The sequence below is a fragment of the Leptodactylus fuscus genome, chromosome 10, assembly GCF_031893055.1.
Source record: "Leptodactylus fuscus isolate aLepFus1 chromosome 10, aLepFus1.hap2, whole genome shotgun sequence".
Classification (NCBI taxonomy): Eukaryota; Metazoa; Chordata; class Amphibia; order Anura; family Leptodactylidae; genus Leptodactylus; species Leptodactylus fuscus.
The window spans coordinates 19,913,139-19,937,523 of record NC_134274.1 but is presented as its reverse complement, the minus strand read 5'-3'; the positions used below and the strand labels follow the sequence as shown (position 1 = coordinate 19,937,523).

Below are 24,385 nucleotides of genomic sequence, written 5' to 3'. Positions count from 1 at the left end.
TTTTTTATTTTTTTAATTTCTATTTTTTTAATGACTGTTCATTGTGAATGTATTTCTACAGATTTATTTGGTTCAGGAATCTAGTGAAACAAAACATTCATCTGTCAACTCCGAGGGATAGAATATATATAAAAAATTGTTTTTGTTTTCCATGAAAACATTTGCTAATTAATTATTCAGATGTTATTTTGATAGTAAAGAGTCGTGCCCCCCCCACCAAGACTTCATTACACATACAATAAAACCTAACGCCGCCAATGCTAATCCCTGCTCAGCACGAATCTGCAGCCCATACAGAGGGAAGATGCCATGGTTCTATTTTGTGCATTGCTCCACGTAGCAAAGTGCTGCAAAAAAGCCTCGGAAAACACATTGCATTTTTTTTACTCATCATTTTAGTTTGTGAGTTTTCCTCTGCAATCTTTCTGCCCCTATTTACAACTATACGGAAAACATTCCGCTGATTTAATTGACATGTTGCGTTTTCGCAATGTGCAGACCCGGCCTAAATGTTACCATGTTTCCCTGAAAATAAGACAGTCTATTAAATTTTGGTCCTAAATATGTGCTATGTCTTATTTTCAGGGGATGTCTTATTTTTTTTTTGTGTTGCTGCCACCACTGCGCTACGCTGATATGTGCTCGCTGCGCAAATGTTGTATGAAAAACAAAAACAAAACCCATTGCAGTTGGCTGAACACTGTGTGCAGTGCTCCGTGTGCGCAGGAAAGCCGGCTGCTGCTGTGATACCGTACGTTGTATCCACTGTTCCTGCTGCTGTGGGATGAGATGGGAGAGTGGACCCCCTGCCGCATACGATGCTTAGTGTATGCACAGCGGGCATCTCCCAGCTCATCCTACAGCCAAAGGAACAGTGGATACAACGTATCGCAGCGGTGTCAGCAGCCAGCATACCTGTGGACACGGAACATCGCACACAGTGTTCAGCCAGCTGCAATGTTTTTCTTCAAACAATCTTTGCACAGAAAGATGATTATTATTGGGGGATGTCTTACTTTTGGGGGGTGCCTTAGATTAGGCAATTCAACAAAACCTCTGCTATGTCTTACTTTCGGGGGATGACTTATTTTCGGGGAAACTGGAAACTATGTATACAAATGGGTTGTTGTTGGATCTTGAAGCGTCAATATACACACTAGACCACCATTTTGAAAGAGGGTGTCCCACGCTTGGCCAGAGGTGACAGTAGCTAGAAATGGCACTTCTCGTTTTGGAGGACCGAACATGTTTGTACGTTATAGGTTTTTATTAGGCATTGTGCAATGCTTCATTTCACCTGTTGTGGCACTGCAAGGAAATTGAACACTAAGGCCCCATGCATGTGACAGTGTGGGCTGTCTGAGGGAGTTCCCATGCTCAGTTTTGTTGAATATGGAGCATGTCTGATCCAGCATTGTGACAACTGGGCAGAGAGGAACCCTCGCAATGATTTTGGAAGGCACTCTGAGTGCACACGACTAAACAATTGGACTGCTCTCGGCCTGTGCACTTTGTCCGGTGCATGAGGCCTTAAGGCCCCTTTGGATCATTGAAAATGAAGAGGAATTGAGTCAGACCTCTACCTCTGCTTCTTCTGTTTTCCATCACTCCTGGAATAAGTGAGTTTTGGCAAAATTTCTGGAGGACCCCTTTAAACTTTTACACGTTGAGGTGGACAAAATATGGTTTGACCCTTGAAGGAAATTGAGGTTTTTTTTTGTGGCTGAGTGATTAACCTTGTCATTAGTAAGACCACCAAATGGTTGGGTACTGGGAGCTTGGGGACTTGGTCTCTTCCTAGTAGTGGTTTCCCCCTCATCCTAAATGGGTGTGTATATGACTACTGAACAAGTGAATGCCCTGCCTTTTGGTGTTGCAGATCCCCCAGAAACCTCTATGTTTAGTATTAGTCCTTTATTTCTGCGGCCCTCCATTTTGGCTAATAGAGAACCGCAGAAAACAGCTGATCAGTGGAGGTTTCATGTGTTGGACCCCCACTAACCTGATATTGATGACCCATCCTAAGAATAAGTCACCAATGTATGTCACTTATTCATGCAGTGACCACTGTTGGTCAATTGTAGTTTTTGTTGCTTAAGTTTAATATACAAATCTTATAAAATGCGATTAAGACCCCGACTCGCAGCTTTCGGGCGTTCCTATTGTTCAGCGGACAGGTATCTGATGTATATGGGCATCTCTAGTGTCAGTGTAGATGAGGCTGTAACCTAATCTCGCTGCATTGATGCAAAGTCCATTCCCGTCAGGTTTGCAATCTATAATTTATAATGGGTTTTGGTTGTGGAGTCTCCTAGTTACTTGCAGAACTTTCTCTATGACTTTTGGTATACATGACATGAGAGTTTCATAGTTTCCAACCTTCGGACTGGGACTACTTGGTGACTTTATAGTCATGGCTAAATCACAGTAAGGTCTCATTCACACCCATGTGTATTATCAGTGGGCTATGTTTTTTGTTTGTTTTTTTTTCTCCACTGCTTGCATACTGACCCTTTTATTTCTATGGTCCAATACACACAGCTGTGTATTCTCATGGGCTCATGTATGGTGCAAAACTCAGGACACTGCGCTTTGCAATTGGGGCACGGAGGCACAAGTGGCAAACCTATGCCATCAAGGCCTGGCTACATGGGCACACATAGCGAGTCCAGTCTTTGGAAGGCAACAGCGAAGCCAGGTGTTTTTTGCTGTGTCTCTTACCCCTGTGGGCGGCTGCTCCAGTTTTCAGCCTTGCTTTACTACTGTCTACTTTTGGTTGAGGGGCTTGTGGTACGTGCCCCACCACAAAAAAGTATGCTGAGCAGCAAGTATGCCTATACTACTTTTTCTTTGTGGTGATTTATTTATCTTATTTTTTTGTAAAACAGTATATAGCATTACATCAAAATGTGCACAAGTGGTTGAAGTGGGTTCTTAGTGCAGACCTACAGGTGTTGTCATTCCAGAGTCATACGCGCTGTGGGGGAGGTATGCTCAGCGGTAGCAGCAGCGGACCCAGACAGAGACAGACTCCAAAATTGGGTTCAACAGGGTTTTAAACCTGTGTGTTTATTTTGCAATAAAATAAAAGGAATTGGCAAACAACATAAACAGGCCTTATCTTCAGGCAAAAATAGTAACACAACCACCTGCCCGGCTGGGCCACTAACTAAACAAGAGCACTTTACCTATACATATGGCTTGCTTCAGCCACACAGGATCTGTGGTACACGCTGGTCTCACCAGATATCAGGTTGTATGGCCAGGACCTGGCTCCACCACTCTCCCCCAGGAACTGCCCAGGTCTACAGTCTTGTCAGGCTTTATAGGCCTGTAATGAGGCCCAGCTCCCACCTGTGCATGAGAGCGCCTTCCTGCAGTGGAATAAGAAGGGTTAAACTCACAGGTGAGGTTTTGATACAGCCATGTGAAGACCTCGCTTACCACACATAAGAGAGGAATCTGGGTGAGGAATCTGGGTTCCTTCCAGAACTTTCCCTGTCACTCTCACAGCACACATTTAATATATATATAATATATATTTTATTTACAGTAGAACTTAATAAGATTTTGAATAACCGATCAGTTCTTAATTTTTGTCCTATAATATTTTACCTTGACTGTTTGTTTCCATTATCAGTTGGCTAGACTAGAAATTTGTGAATTATCTAGTTAATAAAAAAAAAGCAGGTTTTTTTTTTTTCAATCATTTTCTTGCCATTCGGCCTTTGCTGGCATTTTCTTGGTGAACCCCCCGCTCTGCAGGTGCCGGGGGTTTTGTTTATGACTATGAAATGTTATAGAGCAGGAGGAGCAGAGCAGGTGGATATTGTTTTGTAGGAAAAGATTCAGTGTTATTTACTGGTTGATATCTCTCTTCTTTCCATGCTTTAGGAGTCCAGTAGGTGGTCTTGCTCAATAATTGACATCCCTGTGCATGTTTATCAGTCACTGACAAGGACCACCCACTGACACTCTGTCAGGAATGTCCTTATACGCGAGTCAATAAGTTTTCCCAGGTTTTTTTTTTTTTTTTTAAATGTGGTAAAATTAGGGGTCTCTGCTTATATTCGGGTCGGCTTATACTCGAGTATATAAGGTATACAAATATTCCCAAGCTTATTTTTATGGACCAGTCATTGTGAGTGAGAAGGGCCAATAGTTGCCAATGCAATCACTGGTACAAAAAAAAATTCTCTGTGTCGGAATGACTGGCGAATTGGCCGCAAAATTTCCCGTGTTGCCCGGTGTAACCGATATAGCGTGACCAGATCCTGTTATTTTGGTCTAAGCCCATCTCTCCGGCGTTACATGACCAGGTTTACGGCGTTTTTTTATTGTGTTACTATATTGACCAGGATAATTATAGCCCTGCTTTCGGGAGGAGCGCTATTTATCTGTTCTCATTGTGTCTGGGTGAGTAAAACCTTTCAGCTGAAAGCTTTTGTTTGTGTCAACAGAGAAAGCTTTTAGCTTTTATGTATTGTGCTTGCTGGGGAATTTACTGAACGTATCCTTTCATTTCTATTGGGTAATCATAAAGCTTCTGCCACAAAATACATTTTTTCTTCTTCTTTTTTTTTTTTTTTCGTCTTGCAAAAAATTCTTTTTCATGCTAAGCAGAGTTGTGAAGTGGTTGGCCGCATTCACACAGCTTAAATTAGTCTATCCTCCAGCCTTTCATGTCTAGAAAAGCTGGAATTTACAGAAATAACCCTTCGCCCCTTTATATTACACACACCAAGGTCTCGAGCGCGGTTTTGTGCATTTTTTTTGGTAATGTTAGTTTGGTGCATAGATAAATTGGAAAATTGGTACATGGATAATTGGAGTTGGCTCGATCTAGAGATTTATACATGAAAATATTTTCCTACATGTGTAGTCAAAGGCTTCAGTTTTCAGGCTAAGGTCCCACGTGGCAGGACGCAGCAAAAAAGCGCTGCCGCGATAACGCATCATAGTTTTTTTTCCCTGCATTGCTTTTCACAGAAAGTCCACAAATCACATAAAAACTCCTTGCAGATGTTGTCTCTGGAGGGATTTGAACCCAGGACTCAAGTTCTACAAGGCTGCAGTGCTAACCACTGAGCCACTGTGTTGCCCCTACTGTACATATTTTTCCACAATGTGAGTATGGGATTTGCTAGGGTGACTTATCCTTAGGATAGATCAGTATAAAATAAGCTCAGGTATGACACCCGGTACCCCAAAAGTTGTTATATGGAGCACAGAGGTGGAAGCATATATCTCTGCTCTTCATGGCTGCATTTACTGCAACTCAATTCTTATTGACTTGGATGGGAATTAAACTGTAGCAGCTCAATGTGGTCACTACACATAGAATAGAGCTATCTGCTTCTGGGACCCCGCCATTGATAGGATATTGTTGATCTATCATGAGGATCATCACGATTGTTTCCCATGATGTCCCCCATGGGCTAAGGCCCCACATTGTGGAAATGCAGCAAAAAAAAAAAAAAGTACCAACAAAGTGATTGAGATTCGTAATAATCCCATCTACACTTTGCTGGGAAAAAAAAATGCTGAAAATTTGTGTTAAAAAAACTCAACATGTAGGGGGCAACACGGTGGCCCAGTGGTTAGCACTGCAGCTTTGCAGTGCCTGAGTCCTGGGTTGGAATCCTGCCAAGTACATAATCGGCAAGGAGTTTGTATGTTCTACCTGTGTCTGCATCTCAGCATGTCAATTTTACCGGTGGAAACGCAATTATTTCCCTATAGGTTTAACAAGGGAAGAGAAGGATGAGAAAAATGCAGCAAACATGCAATAAGAAATGCTGCGGGGGGGGAAAAAAGTTTTTTGTTTTTTTTTGTTGTTGTTTACTACCGTATATACTCGAGTGTAAGCAGAGTTTTTCAGCACAGTTTTTGTGCTGAAAAAGTGTGCCTCAGCTTATACTCGTGTCAATACGGTAATTGAAAATGTCACATGACTGGTCCGCAGTGAAAGACATCTGTGGGAGGCCACTGGAGCAGCGATCGGTGAGTGGTGAGGTAGCGCTGCCTCCAGGACCGCCCCAAGATGTTTCCAGAGCATCTTCTCTGCCTTGGAAACTTCTTAAGGGCCCATTCACACGGAGTAACGTGCCGCGGCACGTATACGCCGTGTGAGATTTTGCAGGCCGTATACGCTCCCATTGATTTCAATGGGAGCGTGGATCGTAAACGGCGCGTTATTTTGCGGCCGTGATTTTGCGTATACGTGCCAGGTCACGCAGCACGTTACTCCGTGTGAATGGGCCCTAAGGCGGCCCTGGAGACGCTGTTCCAGTGGCCTCCCACAGATGTCTTTTACTGCGGACCAGTGAAATTAACACTCGAGTGAAGAAATAAACAGTTTTACTCACCTCTCCGGGATCCGATGTTAATCCTAGCCGGCTTCAGGCCTATATGGTAATATCCCAGATGTCACGTGGTCTGGGATATTACCATATAGGCCCAAAGTCTGTGGTAGTAGTAATAGCCTGTTACTGCTAGCACAGGCTTTGGGCCTGTATGGCCACAGACTGCTACCATAAGGCTTTGGGCCTATATGGTAATATCCCAGACCATGTGACATCTGGGATATTACCATATAGGCCTGAAGCCGGCTAGGATTAACATGAGCACAAACAGTATGTCATGCATTTTCCCCCCTCGGCTTATACTCGAGTCAATAAGTTTTCCCCGTTTCTTGTGGCAAAATTAGGGGGGTCGACTTATACTCGTGTGTGTGTGTGTGTGTGTGTGTGTACATTATATATATATAATATATATATATATATATATATATATATATATATATATATATATATATATTCTATATTATTTTTTTATTTTGCTACCTGTGGTCTTAGCCTTGAGCTTCTTCCTGCAGTATGTATTCTGAAGTAGAATCAATGCAAGATGCCAAATACCAAAATCTATGGTTAGACCAGATACTAAAAATTTCCACGTGACTGCTGAGGCCAATCAGTGGCTTCCGCAGAACTCCGCAAGAGATCCGGGAGAAGGCGCAGGAGCAGAAGAACCAGGACACACTGTAAGACACTGGGGCATCGGGGACAGGCGAGTGTGCATTTTTAATTTTTTTTTTTTTTTTTTTTTTTTTTTTTTTTTTTTCAATGCCTTCAGCTGATTTTAAAAGCTGAGGGGTTGTCCATTTTTGCTTGGAAAACCCCTTTAGAGGACCTTTCACGTCCTCGGACACATGCGGTGTCAGTTCCTTACCGCCCAGCGATGATGCTGAGCATTGAGGAACGCCTGCCCTACTCTTGATAGTACTTGTCCATAGACTAGGACTGGAGGCGCGTTCCTCACTACTCATTGTCATGGCTGGGCAGTAAGGCACGCCCCCTCACAGTACAGCGCAGTAAACGCTACCGTGAGGAGGGGCGTTCCTCATACTGTCAGAAACGCCCTTCTGACACTGAAAATTTACGGTACCGGCACTGATGGCTCTTCACCAGGGGCACAGAACGGGAAAGCTGATAGTGCGCTGAATTCAGTAGTCAGCTTTCTAGCGGTGTATTACACCGCATGTGCCCAAAGGCGTGAAGGGTCCTATTTTAAGAACCATCATGGTACTAACCTATATTATGGAGAACCCCCTAGACATTATGTCCATAGGCCTCTTAACCATGGTTCCTGTATTCTCCCTTCTTCAGCATCTATGGCATCTCCACAGGGTATCCTATAAAGACTTGAGAGGTAAAGGACCATGTGCCCTATTGAGCACTTTGCTTGTTACTTTTATTACCCTCTCTACGCAAACTTATTTTTTTCCCAAAATTTCCATAATTTTACTTGACCTCTACTGTCATAAGGGAGTGTCAAGAAGTCTTCACAAATGAGTATATTGGCGTCATCCATCAATCCACCATTGGCGTTTCTCATGCCCCCCCCTTTTAGGTTGCACACTCATGTGTAGCCAGTGTTTTTTGTAAGTATCTTTCAATCACTTGGCTAATGCCCGTAATACTTTTGATCTTTCTTCTACAAGACAACTTAAAAGCTTTATAAAAGCTTGGTCTTTGCAGTAGTGCCGCCTTTCAAGTAGAAGTCTCAGCCTTCTCAAGTAGTTTCATAACTGTCTGGCAGAAAACAGCAAATCAGATTGTGTTTAATGGACACTTAAGTCTTACTACACCCCGGACAGATGATGTAGGACACCCGGTGATATCGTACTGACTGCTGTTTCTAGTTCTGTCCAGATTGACTCTAAAACAAGTAACGATTGAAAATATTGGCTTTTCTAAAGTTTTTATTATGGTTTTATTTTGTTTTTTGGATGAGTATGTTCATTTTCAATGCAGGGTAAGGCGTTAAATGGAGTCTGTCTTCAGAACCCAGCATATAATCCGAACTCACAGATGGATTAGGGTCCCCTGAATCAGATGGTGTTTTCTCCTTGCGAATCGCTGCCTCCGTTGCCAAGATATTGCCTTCATTCAAGTTTTTCGGAGCAATGACCTCCTCATTGCTCTGCGCTGTATTGGCAAAAGAGGCAGCGGTTCTCTAGGGGAAAACTCCATTTGTTTCGGGTGACTATAACCTATCTGCAGGGCTGGAGTCTGGTGACAGACTCCCTTTAAGGTGGCCATATACCTTTAGTGGCTGTCGAAAGGATACTCAGCCAACCAATAAGTATTCCTTCCAACCTCCCCAATATGCATTCATGATCAAAGAGAAAAACACCCCTGCCGGACACCTATGGCAGTGACTTCTCTCTTGAAGACCAAGGATTGGGCTTATTGAAATCCAACATGGCCGATCCTTGTTTCTAACATCGAATACACATCAGTTGATTGGCCAGTCTCACCAACCAGACTTGGCCGACTTTGAGTCTAATATGTCTATGTATAGCCACCTTCCTATTTTTATGTATACATCTTGGACAGGAAAGTCCCAACCAAAAATAAGTTTGTAGGTTTTGCAGTGAATGACCAAAGTGCTCTCCTGTTCCTGGCACTTTGGTTGTCCATTGCTGCAGTGCATCCGGTTTTGTGCTCCGAAACCCTGTGTCCCAAGTAACCGGTGAGACCAAGCCATAGTCCTTGTAGAGGGACCAGTGACGTCCCTCACATATAACCAAAATTCTTTAAAGTGCCAGGCAGGACCCATGCTGGTAAAAATCTATGGCAGATTTGTCTGATAGTGTGTGTGTATTTGGTTTTTGTTTTGCAGGGTCAGTATTGTCACATTCATGGTTAGATCTTATTCCGTTATGGATTGGCAAGGCGGTGGAACGCACATACAGTCATTGATGTAAAATATGGAAGGAAAAAAAAACCCACATTAACCGTGAAGGCAACCTTGGTACCCAGTTGTATTATCCTAACATGAAGATCTTTTTCTTAGCTGAGTGTCTGGCCCTGACCTAATACAGTCTCATAAAGGAATCTGAAACGGCCTGATTTCCATTTATAGCAGCCGCTCTTGACTCACAGAACAGCTTGCTTTCTCACTTCCCATATTTAACATAAAGGTCAGCTTGTTGCGGATCACACTCCGGGTCTGTCGGTGCATCTGAATATTGTAAAGCTATATTTAATATAGGTGTGGAATAGACGGAGCCTTTTGGCTTGCCTAGGGGTGATAGTCGTGACGTTATCTGACTACAGTATATTGCAATATGATAATAGTAATGCTCACATAAAGGCAATAGTTAAAGGGAGTTTTTCGGTGCCTTCCCACCATTAGACTAATTATAGAGCGGGTTAGTAACCTGTGACCAATGTACCAACTGACCTTTATTGACTTGGAGAGAGGTGTAATTTTCCACTATTAAAGGGGTATTCCTGAAGCTTACAGGGATATTCCCATCTGAAGGATCATATTCAGACTTAACCCATTACATTGCTTCTATCTTGCTCTGTTTGCCAGGTACAGCTAAATTTCTCTCCTAATGTCTTACAGCTGGTTGCCTAGGTTAGTGTCCTGCTCACAGGTGAGGATGATGACTTCTGCACATGGCTTTCATTACACACTGATAAGGGCTAGATTTCTGGTGTCTCTATTATCTGTGCATGTAAACCCAGAGATAACGGTAGTGTTTGAGGCAATGCTTAGAATGAGTCCTCAACTCCCGATCTGTAGAGTCTGACACCCAGCAATCCCACAGCCACTACTTTTTCACAGGCCATGTGATGTCACGTTCACCGGTCACACGGTCTGTTTGCAGCTCAGTCCCATTCAAGTAAATGGTATTGAACTGTAATACCAAGCACAGCCACTATGCAATGTAAGGTATTGTTCAATGAAGTGCTGGGTGTCGGACCCCGTCCAATCCGTTATTCTTGAGGTTATCATTATTAAATTCCTCAACAGACTTCTCTCTGTTGCTGTCTGACGTCCACTCTTTTGAGCAGGCATCTATGTCCAAATTTGTTAAGCTAGGACATGCCCTTAAAACATTTTGTCCAGGACTATGAGCTCCACTTGCTTTTCCCAGATCAGTGACGACCCGTTCACTGGCACGTGGCCATACCATGGCTCAGTCCCATCCAAATAAATAGAGCTGAGCTGCAATACCAAGTACAGTCACTGTAAATTGTATGGCGCTGTGCTTGGTAAAAAGTGAGGAGATCATAACAATCAGGATCTCCAGAGTTTTTCAGAAGCGGGAACAACCAAGACACAACTGACGTGAATCTTTAACATGATGACAGAAGAGGGAACTCTCAGATTTAGCTATTTTTTTTTTTATTTTTTTTTTCTCTTCTTCTTCTCTCTTAATCTACAGGGAAAGCATGGTAAATGTCATATTTAAATAAATAACCAAAACTTCCTCCAAGAGTTTACAACGCGCCCGTCTTCTCCCACGTAAGATTGTGACTGCGCATCTGATTCCGAGCGTGATTATTCAGCACTCACATCTGACATTTCATGGAATTACGAAGCCGAGGTTCTTCCGTCCTAGCATGTATTTTGTGAAGATTGGCGTCTGAAACTCTGAATTGTAATCAATCTTTTTATGGAAAATGCAGAAAAATATCCTTGTATTTGCTTCATGAAGTAGGAAAATAACAAGCCTGTAAAGGCGCGTCCACATTTCCAGTATTTGTTCTGGAATTTCAGTTTGGAGAATCTTCTCCGAAATCAGTAAGTAAATAGGGTACAGTCTTGTTGACTGGGGCTCTAACAAACACGATTTGTTCACTGATGGCGGGATCTGAGAGAGTTCGCAATTTGGGAAGTGCCACAAGATTTACAATGTCGGACCCCACTGATCAAAATTTGATAGCCTACTAGTAGAATATCTGCGGCTTCGCTCGCGGAAAATATGTTAAATTGTTGGCTATACTAAAAGTAAAATTTTCAGGGTCACAGTGAAATTGACATTTTCAGCGCGCTACAGTAAATCTTTTTTTCCACTTTAAATTTTTATTATTTTGGCATTTTACTAATTTGTCGTAATATTGATGTGAACAACTTATTTTTATTTATTTTTTTTTTCAACATTTCTGTTTTCCATATACAATACATATTATGTAGTATAAACTATTCCAACTATTTTATGGCTCTCACATCTCAGTAATGGAGACCGCCACACAGGCAGACTTGTGGAGTTGCCCATTGCAACCAATCAGAGCTCAGCTTTCACTTTACCTCAGCAGCTTCAGTGATAAAAGCTCCTGTATAGTAATATAATAATGACACTTACTATCAGGCAGTTGTCACCTGACTAATATGGCTTGAGAAAGCGCCTGTAGTCGGCGTGAAACGGCTGTTGCCTTCGTCTCCATGTCATTTCTCCTTCCCTGAATGTTTTTATACAAGTACCGAATAAAGGACTGTTTTTAAATGGAGACAGTTGAGACTTGGGTGAGTGCCCGCCGTTTATTTCTTCTTTCATCTGATTATACATCTACGGGATGTTGAGCACCACGCCACAATAGATGTCCAAAATGGAAATCTCCTAATACATTTACTGCTTCCACTGAGTAGCTAATGTGAATTATGGCTGAATGGAAGTAGTAGTGCCACTTACTTTTTTTTTCTTGTCTTTTGGTCCATGTATATGTATGTGTGTAGGTGCATATGTGTTTGTGCGTGCGCAGAGCAAGTGTACGCATGTGCTCTGTTCGTCCGTGTGCGTAGTGTGCATCCATCTGAGTGTGTTTGTTTGCATGTATGTGGTATTTATGGGATGGTGTTTGTGTTGTGTGTTATGGGTAGGTGTATGTGTGCTGTCTGTGTGATGTATATATGGTGTTTGTGAAATGTTTGTATGTTGTGTGTGGTATTGCAGCCCCTTTAGCAGTGACTCTTTGGCGCCATCGCTATAATCCGTCCCTGTCAGTCACAACTGGACAGAAAAAACCTACATGTCGGGTTTTGCTGTCCGCTTGAAAAGTCGGACATCTTTATGACTAGACAGGGAAGGAAGGGCACGGAGTGTAAAACAACTGACCCGATCTCGATTTAAATGAATGAAAAATGTCACGGACACAGCTAGTGTCCGTTGCTAATGTCTGCGCAAGATTTTGAAAGGACATTAGCAGCGGACACTACTTGTCGGACACTGACTGTAGTGTGAACGCTCCCCAAGAAATTAAATCTGTGCGATTACCTGACCATACATTTCAAGTATAACCCACGCCAGTTTTTTTTTTTTGGCATAACTTATAGTACATTTATTGGGCTCCACTCTTCCACCTTCTCAAAAAATGTGCTATCATGTACCACGTTTATTCCGGTTTTCTGGTCAATATGGGATAGTAACATATAAACTTTATCATGTATTTTGATATAGGTTGATAATTAATGTAAACACATGTTTTGTGCTAAAATTTGTAACTTTGGGGCAGTTATGTGAAGTTCACACTGGCTTATGGGTCTCATTGCCAGCTCTGAAAGACAGAGACTGTCCTCTTAAAAATTGGACCTCAGACTTCCTCCTTGCAGGACTTTTTAGGCAGAATGTGCGGCTGAGACTCCATCGCAGATGTGAACCTAGCCTTACCTGGCATGGACTTGAGATTCTGGCACACAGAAGTCAGCCGATACATCTGATGTAGTAAAAGGCATGAGGTTTTGTTTTTTTTTTTCTGTTTTTTTTTGTTTTTTTGTTTTTTTAGGGGTTGCCTGATCTCAAACCCCTTCTTTTTTTTTTTTTTTTTTGTATGTAGATTGTGATCCCCATATAGGGCTCACAATGTACATTTTTCCTATCAGTATGTCTTTAGAATATGGGAGGACATCCATGCGAACACGGGGAGAACATACAAACTCCTTGCAGATGTTGTTCCTGGCAGGATTCGAACCCAGGACTCCAGCACTGCAAGGCCACCATGCTAACCACTGAGCCACCGTGTTGCCCCATCCCCAAAGCTTTTTTTTTATACTGATGGCTTATCCTGTGGTCCTTATGTGATTTGTAGAGGTCCGACATCTGGACCTCATACATGTCCGCTGTTCTGGCAGCCTGTAGGCACCATAACTTGTTGCAGTGGAGCGACATTTCAATTCCCAGAACTACCACTATACAGTGGAAGGGGCTACTATGCCGCTCCTATCGAATTGGAGAGCCTGCACGTGCTCTCTGTCCACTGCTATAACTTCAGCTAACTCGGGCATCCTGTAGGCACCAGATCTGTGTGGAGTCTGGGTTTAGGACCCTTCGCTGGTCACTCCTTCCCTGTGGATAGGTCATCAGTATGAAAAATCAATTTTGGGGCTGGACGACCCCTTTAATACATTAGTCACACATAATGATATCATGACTGGTATAGGATCAGTCTTTCTCCAGCCTTAGGTTGCCTCCATGGCATTTTTGTGACCTTACTATCTTTTTGGGATAAGCGTTGTATGTTTCTATAGGTTTTTAATCTCCTGAAGACTAAAAAGCTGTTTTAATGCAATATTTACTCATCGGCACAGGTGATAGAAGATGGACCCGCCGCCATATTGCCTGGATTCTGTCGGCAGATCTTATTATGTGGCCATGCAACCGCTTTAGTTTTAATTTCATGTTTGTTTAGCGGTGGCCGCTCGCCTTATCCGAGCATTACCATCTCAGGCCCAGGGATTGCTCCGTCAGATGGCTTTTCCTTCGATTTACTGAGAAGATAATAGTTTATTGACCTGCGCTGGATTCAAAGGTTGAAGATGGTGTATGTGACCGAAATGCGTGATGGCTGATTTACTTCTGAGCTTGACTGCCGAGATTCTGAATGTCTTCTGATGGATGACCGATAGGACACAATGTTCTGAGATGTGGATTGCTATTCTGAGGAGGACTTTGTTTGTCTGACCTCGGCGTTTGATTAGATTAGACTCCAGTATAAAGATTGTATGGTAGATGGCGAGCACATGCAGGCGGCTGCAAACATAGTACAGAACACTACTGTATTTGTGCACTGCTAGTGCTGTCCTTGCTCTAGGTTTCTCTGATTGACCTAGTGCTGATTGACCTAGTGCTGTCCTTGCTCTAGGTTTCTCTGATTGACCCCACACTTCAGCAAATTGGACTACTCTCTGGATTGTACTATCCACAATGTGATCTGGAAGTCAATGACCTTTAGAGGACAATAGTATACCTACTAGTACCAAAACCAGACTCACTGAGGTCTTTAATTTTCTAGACCTGATCGGCGCAGGAAGGGAAGTAGATAAACGGTGGCATTACCTAATGTGAGTAGTTGCTGCAATAATTGGTTGCTGGTGTTAACTTTCATTGTAATATTGTCTGTGATTCAAATGAAGTGACTGACCACGTTCATCGCTGTAGAGTGAACATTTCAGGGTTTAGTATGTGTATATTAATTTTTTAAATTTTTTTTATATAGATGGTAATGTGGAAAATGAGAAATAAAAACACCGGTTACCTGTGGTCCGCATAGACAATAATGGGGTCCACCGGGTTTCAACTGGTTTTATACTGAAACCTGCCTGGAGGACTGTTCTTTCTGTCGCTTGACGAAATCTTACAGAGACTCTGACAACGATGTAAACGAAGCCTTAGAAGTATGTTTAACATGAAAACTTGGTTTGAAAAGTAGGTTAAAGGGGTATTCCCACGTCGCATACTCTGCAGTCTTCACTGCTGTAAAATCTTCTTTCTTCCTGGTTTCTTGCATCGTTTGGTGGGCGGGGTTTCACATGCAACCTGCCATTTAGCTCCGCCCCAAATTCGTGTGTAGCTCCGCCCACCCATATTGGACTATGAAGTACAGGCAGCAGCAACTCCATTCTGTGTTACATACAGAGACTGCCTGTCTCTGCCATAATGAACACAATTGAATTAGCTAGCCTGATAACTGGGAGAACAGAAGAAATGAAAGCAGCTCCTCTCTCCTATCTGATAGCAGGAAGCTAGGTCAGGTGGTGTAGACACAGGAATAGCTAGAAACACAGGCTCGCTCCCCTGCACTTAGCCCCTCCTCCCTCCCCCTGAGAGCAGCAGATACATCACTTGACTTTTGAGCAGCTAAGTCAGGGCTGTGGCCACAATGAATTGAATAAAGTAAGATAGTGGACAAACAAAGCAGTTTTGCTGAAGCAGTGTATTTAGGAAAAGTCTTACATCCACATTAACAAGCAGTATAGATAGGATCCTTGTAATGGGACAACCCCTTTAAGTATCGATGGCCTGCCATTAGTATGTGATTGTTCGGGTCTGGCATCCGGGACCTCCACAGATAAGTCAGTTGAAGAGGCTGCAGTGTTTGAGAGCTCCACCTGTATGCAAAGTACAGTATAGCTTAGGGCTGTGCTTGGTACTACAGCTCAGCCCCATACACGTGAATTGGACTGAGCTGCTATTGTACCATGTGAGAGATGAATGTGATCATCAACACAGGGAAGAGACCATAGCACTCTTCAGCATCAGATGATCTGCGGGAGACCCTTGTGTCGGACCCCTACGGATCACCTGTTGATGAACTATCCTGATAATAGGTCATCGGTATGCAAGGCCCGAAAAATCCCTTTTAAAAGCCACCTTACCTTTCCCCGCTCATCAGTTATCTGTATTGTGACGTTTCAGTGCAGGTCACTGCTACGCCTGCACTAACCTGTACATAAATGGTGTGTGACCAGCTCAATGACATGACCTGTGTGCCATTGTGGCTAAACCATGGTCATAGTGGACACCTCTATGGTGTTAACACATCACCACTAAAGCCCGGAAAACAGAGACTGTGTCCTAAGGATGCAGATGGGATTGGAATCACTACCTGCTTCCCGGATCAGGACCGCACCCGACTTGTCAGCTGAGGGGTCCCCACTATCTTTGGACCCAGTGCAGCGGGGTTCCCCCTAAGTTGGGTGGGTAGGGAAGCATTGACACTAGACGGACAGGGAAAATTAAAAAATATGGGGCTTGATATCCCCTTTAAAGACCTGTATAAAAATACATTCTTGTAAATCCTGCTGTCGTTCCATCTATTGTAGACAGAAATAAAATCTCTAATCACTGATGAGACGCATTGAGAGCTCTCTGAATATATTTCTGAGCCATAATGTGACAGATTTCTAGATTGGTAATGAGAGTGCTCCATATTATGCATAATCTGGATCAGCAGTAAAAATCTGACTGTCCCAGATGGGAAACAACAATTGTATGAAGCCGTATCAGTGTGAAGATGAAGCTGGTATGTGATCTAATCATCTGGGGGAAATTATTTCTGCATTTTGCATCTTAAGAACCTTTTATTAGCAGCTGCAAATACTCAGCTCTGTTTACCCTGCCATATCGCCCTTTCCTGATCTTGCCACATAAACTAGTCTCGCTGGATTTAAGAAATGCTGGCTAGGCCTATATCCCACAACTGGGTTACGGGTAAAAGCGCCCATACACCTTGAACAGAATCAGCTATTCCTATGGGTCCTTGTTACACTTGCACACTTGGATCTTCTGCACCAATGAGCAGGAAATTACCTATTGCTTAAATCACATTATTTCTGGTGGTTTAAATTTTCCATGTTAAAATTCTTGTAATTCTAATTCTTGCCACTAAGCCTAAAATGGTTTGGGACTTCCTATCTCCTGGAGGTGCATCATGGCCATAGACGCAATGGTCTGGCGCAAACCCTGTTCATTTCTATGGGAGAGTTTTCCAGGTATGCAAGTAGGTAAGCTGTGACATCACATATTTGATAACTGGTGGATTATGTGTCTTATCTACATATATATATACACACTCACCGGCCACTTTATTAGGTACACCATGCTAGTAACGGGTTGGACCCCCTTTTGCCTTCAGAACTGCCTCAATTCTTCGTGGCATAGATACAACAAGGTGCTGGAAGCATTCCTCAGAGATTTTGGTCCATATTGACATGATGGCATCACACAGTTGCCGCAGATTTGTCGGCTGCACATCCATGATGCGAATCTCCCGTTCCACCACATCCCAAAGATGCTCTATTGGATTGAGATCTGGTGACTGTGGAGGCCATTGGAGTACAGTGAACTCATTGTCATGTTCAAGAAACCAGTCTGAGATGATTCCAGCTTTATGATATGGCGCATTATCCTGCTGAAAGTAGCCATCAGATGTTGGGTACATTGTGGTCATAAAGGGATGGACATGGTCAGCAACAATACTCAGGTAGGCTTTGGCGTTGCAACGATGCTCAATTGGTACCAAGGGGCCCAAAGAGTGCCAAGAAAATATTCCCCACACCATGACACCACCACCACCAGCCTGAACCGTTGATACAAGGCAGGATGGATCCATGCTTTCATGTTGTTGACGCCAAATTCTGACCCTACCATCTGAATGTCGCAGCAGAAATCGAGACTCTTCAGACCAGGCAACGTTTTTCCAATCTTCAATTGTCCAATTTCGATGAGCTTGTGCAAATTGTAGCCTCAGTTTCCTGTTCTTAGCTGAAAGGAGTGGCACCCGGTGTGGTCTTCTGCTGCTGTAGCCCATCTGCCTCAAAGTTCGACGTACTGTGCGTTCAGAGATGCTCTTCTGGCTACCTTGGTTGTAACGGGTGGCTATTTGAGTCACTGTTGCCTTTCTATCAGCTCGAACCAGTCTGGCCATTCTCCTCTGACCTCTGGCATCAACAACGCATTTCCGCTCACAGAACTGCCGCTCACTGGATGTTTTTTCTTTTTCGGACCATTCTCTGTAAACCCTAGAGATGGTTGTGCGTGAAAATCCCAGTAGATCAGCAGTTTCTGAAATACTCAGACCAGCCCTTCTGGCACCAACAACCATGCCACGTTCAAAGGCACTCAAATCACCTTTCTTCCCCATACTGATGCTCGGTTTGAACTGCAGGAGATTGTCTTGACCATGTCTACATGCCTAAATGCACTGAGTTGCCGCCATGTGATTGGCTGATTAGAAATTAAGTGTTAACGAGCAGTTGGACAGGTGTACCTAATAAAGTGGCCGGTGAGTGTATATATCTGTGATCATCAGTGAGGTGACTGCTGCAAAGAAATCTCTTACAGGAAGCCTCAGGATATTATTTGTCCTAGTGGCCAGAGTCAGAACTGCAGGATTTTTAGAAACCTCTAAAAATAACATTGTACGTTATTAAACCCGTCAACAAAAATTGCTATATAAGCAAGAGAAATAGTCTGCCGCTGCTTGTCCATAGGATCGTAAAATACTTCTCAAAATTTCCTACTGGCGCCTGTTGTTTCATTAATATTTATGGGTGTTGTTTTAGCAGTTTGTTAAAGGAGTTGTCCACTTCAGAATTAGCCGATTTGTACTAGTTTCAGATAGTCGGGATTATGCAAAAGTTTTAGGCAGCTGTGGAGAAAAATTGCTGTACAGGAAGAATTCTTTCAGAAATAGAAGGGTTAATAGATTATTTTTTGTCAGTGAACAAAATTAAGTGAGCAAAAGAGAAATGTAAGTCTTATTAATATTTGGGGTGACATTTGACCTTTGCCTTTCATCAGTTCTTTGAGGTACTTGCAGACCGTTCTTGGCAGAGCTCAGCAGGGAGGTTGTCCCCGCCATCTTGGAGAGCTAAGCACAGATCTGTGGATGTAGGCTTGCTCCAATTCATCTGTCTCTTCATGTGATCCTAGACGGACTGGATGATGATGATGATGATGATGATGATGATGATGATGATGATGATGAGATCAGGGCTCTGTGGGGGCGGGGTCATCACTTCCAGGACTCTTCCTCCTCCTCAGGTCACACCGAATATTGATTGGACTTAGATTTTGTTGGTTCACTTTATTTTTGTCATTAACAAATGCAATCTATTAACTCTCCTATATTTGAAGGTGTCTTTACTGTGCAGCATTTTTTTTTATATACCTGCCTAAAACATTTGCACAGTACTGTATATGTATTTATTACTCTATTCGCATAACTTTCTTATATCAGTCACCCCTGAAACACTAGAATGGTATAGCCCTGTGTAATGCCTCCACGAACTAATTGAATGTGATTAAAACTGACTTCTATAACATTATGGCCTGATTCTGGGGAATTATTTTTTTTAAAAATAGTTTTTTTTTTAAAAAAAAAAACCCTCTCGCACAGCTCTCTGTAGGTGATGTTGTTTTGTTAATAAAGTTCACCGTGATATAACACAGAAAAGAGAGGGAAGAAAGTGATGAAGAGATTGAGGTGTGTGGTGGGCTCATGTGAAAGACTCCATTAGACCATGACAATTCCTCGGGGCCTACTCCATGGGTGTAAGAAAGGTCTGTCACAAAATTGCATGACTTCATAGATAGATGGATGGATAGATATCCCCTTTAAGAGAGTCCACATGAGGCCACATGCTGTGAATATCAGCATTTTTGCCATGGTGGAAACTCCACAGCAAAAAACAGTGCTTTCTACTTGTGAATTAGCATCTCCATTGCAGAGGTATCACTGCTTTTGTCAATATGTAAAAGAGCTCTTTGGAGCAATAAGGGTGTTGTCATTGCTCCAATTCCCCCCCCCCCAATCCCATACGAACAGTTCACCCCCTAAACTCAACTATTTGGATTCTCACCTAGACACAAGGATGCGCCAAACTCCTGACTAGCCGCAGTTCTGTCAGGAATAACTGTACGCTCCACTGCCAGGGACATAAATACGCCCCTTGATTGTACCTCAAGTTTAGGTTCTCCAACATCATTACTTTTTCTATTTTATGCTCCGACATTTTCTCCAGCCCTCGCTTCCGTTCTCTTTTCCCTCTGTCAGGACTGAAGGTTAGAGAGGACATTTCTATCCTAATATTGTGAACTTTGCAGAATGATTGACATCCAGTATCGCTCTGACATTGGTCACACCTGGCAGAGGTCATATTTAAGAGGATAAAATTCTTAATCCTAATGTCAGGTTGAGATATTGATGATTTTTCACAGTGCGGCTGAAGTGTACGGTTACCGCAAGCACTTGAAGATCTTCACATCCATTTGTTAAGACAGGCCAATAGGCTAAAAGTGTTATTTTGGTTCCCGGGCTCTACCAGGGTTTCCATTGTTTTTGGCAGGAAATTCCACTGCACTGCAGTATTAATTCTGTACAGAAGCATCTAGCAAAAAATGGCATCAGTCACTGGCCTAGATTTCACGCATAAGCCGAGAGCTTTCTTAAGTAAATATCCTCTGCAAACATAACCCTCCATTTTTAATGGTCACAGTGGTTTTGTGGTCAGTACTTTTTCCCTGTTGGTAAACCAAAGCTGTGGAGTTGGAGTTGGGTGGTGGGGGGGTTGGAATTACTGGCAGAAACTTTGGAGCAAGCCAACGTTCTAGAATACCTGGGCTTATTTCTCCAAGATGGCGGGAACAACCTCCTTGTCGAGCACCTTCAAAATCTGTGTGCAAGTACTGAGAAAATTTGCTTCGAAATACAGTAGTTGTTTCTGACATTGTTTTTGCAAAAACCTTATTGCATTTTTTTCTCCGCATCCTATTTATTTCTATGGGGTTTACAAAGTATATCAGGAAAGCTGACACCGTGCAGCATATAATACCGTATATCAATGAGGACATGAGGTCCTCTTCAGTGAAGGACTCGGCCTACCAACTCCACAGCCCTGATCAGCAATTGGGGCCCTATCAATAAAATTACACATGCTGGGAAGTTTTTCCACCACACATGTGAAACATAACTACAGATGCAATGTGAACAGAGCCTAAGGCTAGGTTCACCTTTGTGTTGGAGTTGGACTTTTCTCTCTGCTGGTTGTGGTATAAAACCGGCGGACCCCATAATATTCAATGGGGTGTGCGAGGAACCACTTATTTATTTATTTTTTAAAGGCAGTCTTTCAGGTCCCCATTTGGACCCCAACATTGGAGAGACAAACAATCATGTGAACGTAGCGTCAGGGCAAACTACAGTCCTGCTTTATGGATCAGAGAGTATGCCCTATACAATTCTGGGATATGTTGAGATGTGTAGGTTGCACGAAGGGATTAGCTCGGATCTGTACTTAGCCTATATAATCAATGTTCTTCTTCCAATTGGCTGCACATTATTGCTTTATACTCCCTTAAATCAATGCTGTCCACAATACGTCTCCTCCCGCTCATTCCTTATTCACAGGATCTGTGTCCGTTCACTAAATGCCGTTTTTTGGGGGTGGGGTGTGTGGGGGGGGTTAACCTTATTTGTGAAAAAGGTTGTCCTCTGTGTCATAGCCATCATTAGTAAGCGATCTGTTTACTCACCATTGGCTTATTCCTTCCGTGAACGGGTGAAGATCACACATTAAGAAGGTGGTGAACTTTACCAAGCGATGCAGATGTAATAGTAACTGTGCTTTCTTAAAGGTCACTAAGCACTGATATATTCTAGAAGAAAACACTGATTTATGCCCTGTGCTGTCTGTGCTAGCAGTAAAGAGAAAATAATAATTGTACTGTAAAATACCTGCTTTTAGTGGCTTTTGAACAAAAATGGTGATTTTTATGTAGTAATTTGTACTTCTTAAGTCCTACTGCTTGGGGTGTTCCATATCTGAACTCCGCTCTTTACACATACGCAGTATGTTTGCTTATCATCTTAAAAGGAGTGGCCATTTGCAAATACCAAAGGAATTATATAGGTCATAGGGGTTGTCCAAGACATATATATATATATATATATATATATATATATATATATATATATATATATATATATATATATATATATATATATATATATGACCTCTTTACTGCACAGCTCCGTATGTTATATAGTGGCTGAGCATGGTATTGCAGCTCAGCCGCATTCATTCGAATGGGAATGATGTCATTGGTCTGAGTAAGAAGAGTCGGTCTTTCATCGTTTGAGGCATGTCTAAGGATGTCGTGAGTCAGGGTTATAGTCTTGACACACTACAGAGCGACATTCCTCTTTTAGATTTTGACTTGCATAAATCTTCAAACCTTGTTGATGTATGGCTTCCAGTCAAGGTGTCGGGGTTCTAAAATCAGTGGAGGAACCCATGGAGTCATTAAAGAGATCTGATGCTCAGAAGATGTCTGAAGGGGTCTAAATAAGAGATTCCTTCTCCATCCTTGCACAGACTTGTTTTAGAAATGGACTTCATGTCTAGACTGATTTAGTGATGTTTGGTGTTAATTTGGCGTGCGCAGGGGTCAGGCTGGATCTGCAGAGTGATTTTTGGCCGTGACTCTTGTCGTGCAACCACAAATCACCAGGATGCCCTGCAACACTTGCTATATACCAATACAGCGGATTGGATTGATCACTATTGTTTTGTTTTGTGATGTTGGGGTGCAACCCCTATTCTTTTGCATTAGAGCAGATGTATCAGGGTGTCATGGTGATTGATGGTTGCCCTAGCCTAATATATATGCTAGCTTGCTTTGGTTGTGCATTATATGCACTTAGTATGAATAAACCGTCGTGGTCCCAGCTGCCGGCAGGGTTGTTGGGATGGCACTCCTCTTTGGGACTCATTTCCCAAGTAACTATAGAAAGCGCAAATGGAGACCCTTTTTTTTTTTTTTCTTTTTTTTCTTTTTTGTGCTACATCAGATGGACATTTCATAGACTTTTTGTTATAGGTACAAACTGTTCTTATGCTTTACAGCACTTTTTATTTTTATCTAATCAGGGTCCTTTATCAGGTTTGCACATAAAACCTCCCACTTGCACTTTCTATGAAGGCTTCGTTTAGTCTCACTAGGTCTTAGTGCATAAATATAGATGTATTCACACTGTACCAGGAAAGCATACACCAAATATATTCACCAAGCCACAATATGGGAGCCTATTGGCTGGTATGTGCTGAACGTTTTAATTTCTGGGATATACCTCTGATGTACTGTGTGAATAGACCTTTAACTGTGTAATTTCAGGATGGATGTCATTCAAACCTAGAAGAAGTTTAGAAATAAGTTGTATGCATGTATAGCTAGACCAGGGACAGAGATTCATTTCAGTGCCGTAGGCTCTTATTTAATACCCTGGTCAAAGTCATGGGGAGCACCCAGAATGCCCTGCATGCCAGCCACCCCAGGTGTATATCTGTTGTAAGTTATCTTAAAGAGGACCTTTCCCCACCTCCACCTTCTCCAGTTCTTAGCATCTGTGAATAAGTTCCCCTCCACTGAGTCCAGCACAGTTGTAATTTTCTTCTGTAGCCTTCACCATTCCAGAGTAATAATCGCAGTTCGTTTTGATGCCTGATGTGCTATTTAATCTCTGTAATGTCAGGTGGGTGGTGTCCAGCAGGAGGCGTGACTTAGCTCCAATCAGAGGCAGCCAATGAATGTCAGAGCTCAGACTGGCACCCCTTGTTTGCTCCTGCCTGACGCCTCCTCCCCTGACAGTACAGAGATTAAATATCACATTAGGCACCAAAACTAACATCACTGATTGTTCAGAAATGATGGGGGCGAGAGAAAAAAATTACAACTGTAGCAAAATAAGTGGAGCAGCAGCTATTGAATGGACTTGCTGGAGGTGGTTAGAGGACCTCTTTAAGAAGGTGGCTTTGGTGAGACCTTAAACTGCAAATGTAGATGGGCTTTGTGTGTTCAATTTGGATTTTGTTTCCAGCTGTCATGTTATACACATACATATTGTAGGCATAACATCATGAATTTATGGAATATAGCAGTTTTACAAAGATTTTCATTTATATTTTGCAGGACCGGAACAGGCCCTATGAATCTTTCAACTTGCACTCATTGGAGAATTCATTAATGGATATGATAAGGACTGACCATGAACCTCTAAAAGGTACGTGTATACATAGTTATTGTCTTATACTGTAGAGGAGAGGCTATACGGAACGTTTATTTTGGCTGTGCTATATCGGGCACAACTGCTGAAGGTGTTTTTGTTTTTTTTGTTTTTTTTCCCTTTACCTATGCATTGATGCATATTTATCAATACAAGTCTGACACTTTTCTGTCCATTCTGCAGGAAAGTCGATAACCTATTGCCAGGTTTCCCTTGAGATTACAAATGATTGCTAGGGTTCTCAA

General features: G+C 42.5%; 1 protein-coding gene across 2 annotated transcripts in view; it reads left to right on the top strand.

Annotated features, from left to right (window-relative positions):
- The window catches only part of CPEB3 (cytoplasmic polyadenylation element binding protein 3), a 91,807-nt gene that overhangs the window by 23,674 nt on the left and 43,748 nt on the right, over positions 1-24,385 (top strand). For both annotated transcript variants that reach the window (XM_075258755.1, XM_075258756.1), the window contains one exon: positions 24,047-24,137. In XM_075258755.1, coding sequence (XP_075114856.1) covers positions 24,047-24,137 — 91 coding nt within the window. The remainder of the gene's footprint in view (positions 1-24,046; positions 24,138-24,385) is intronic.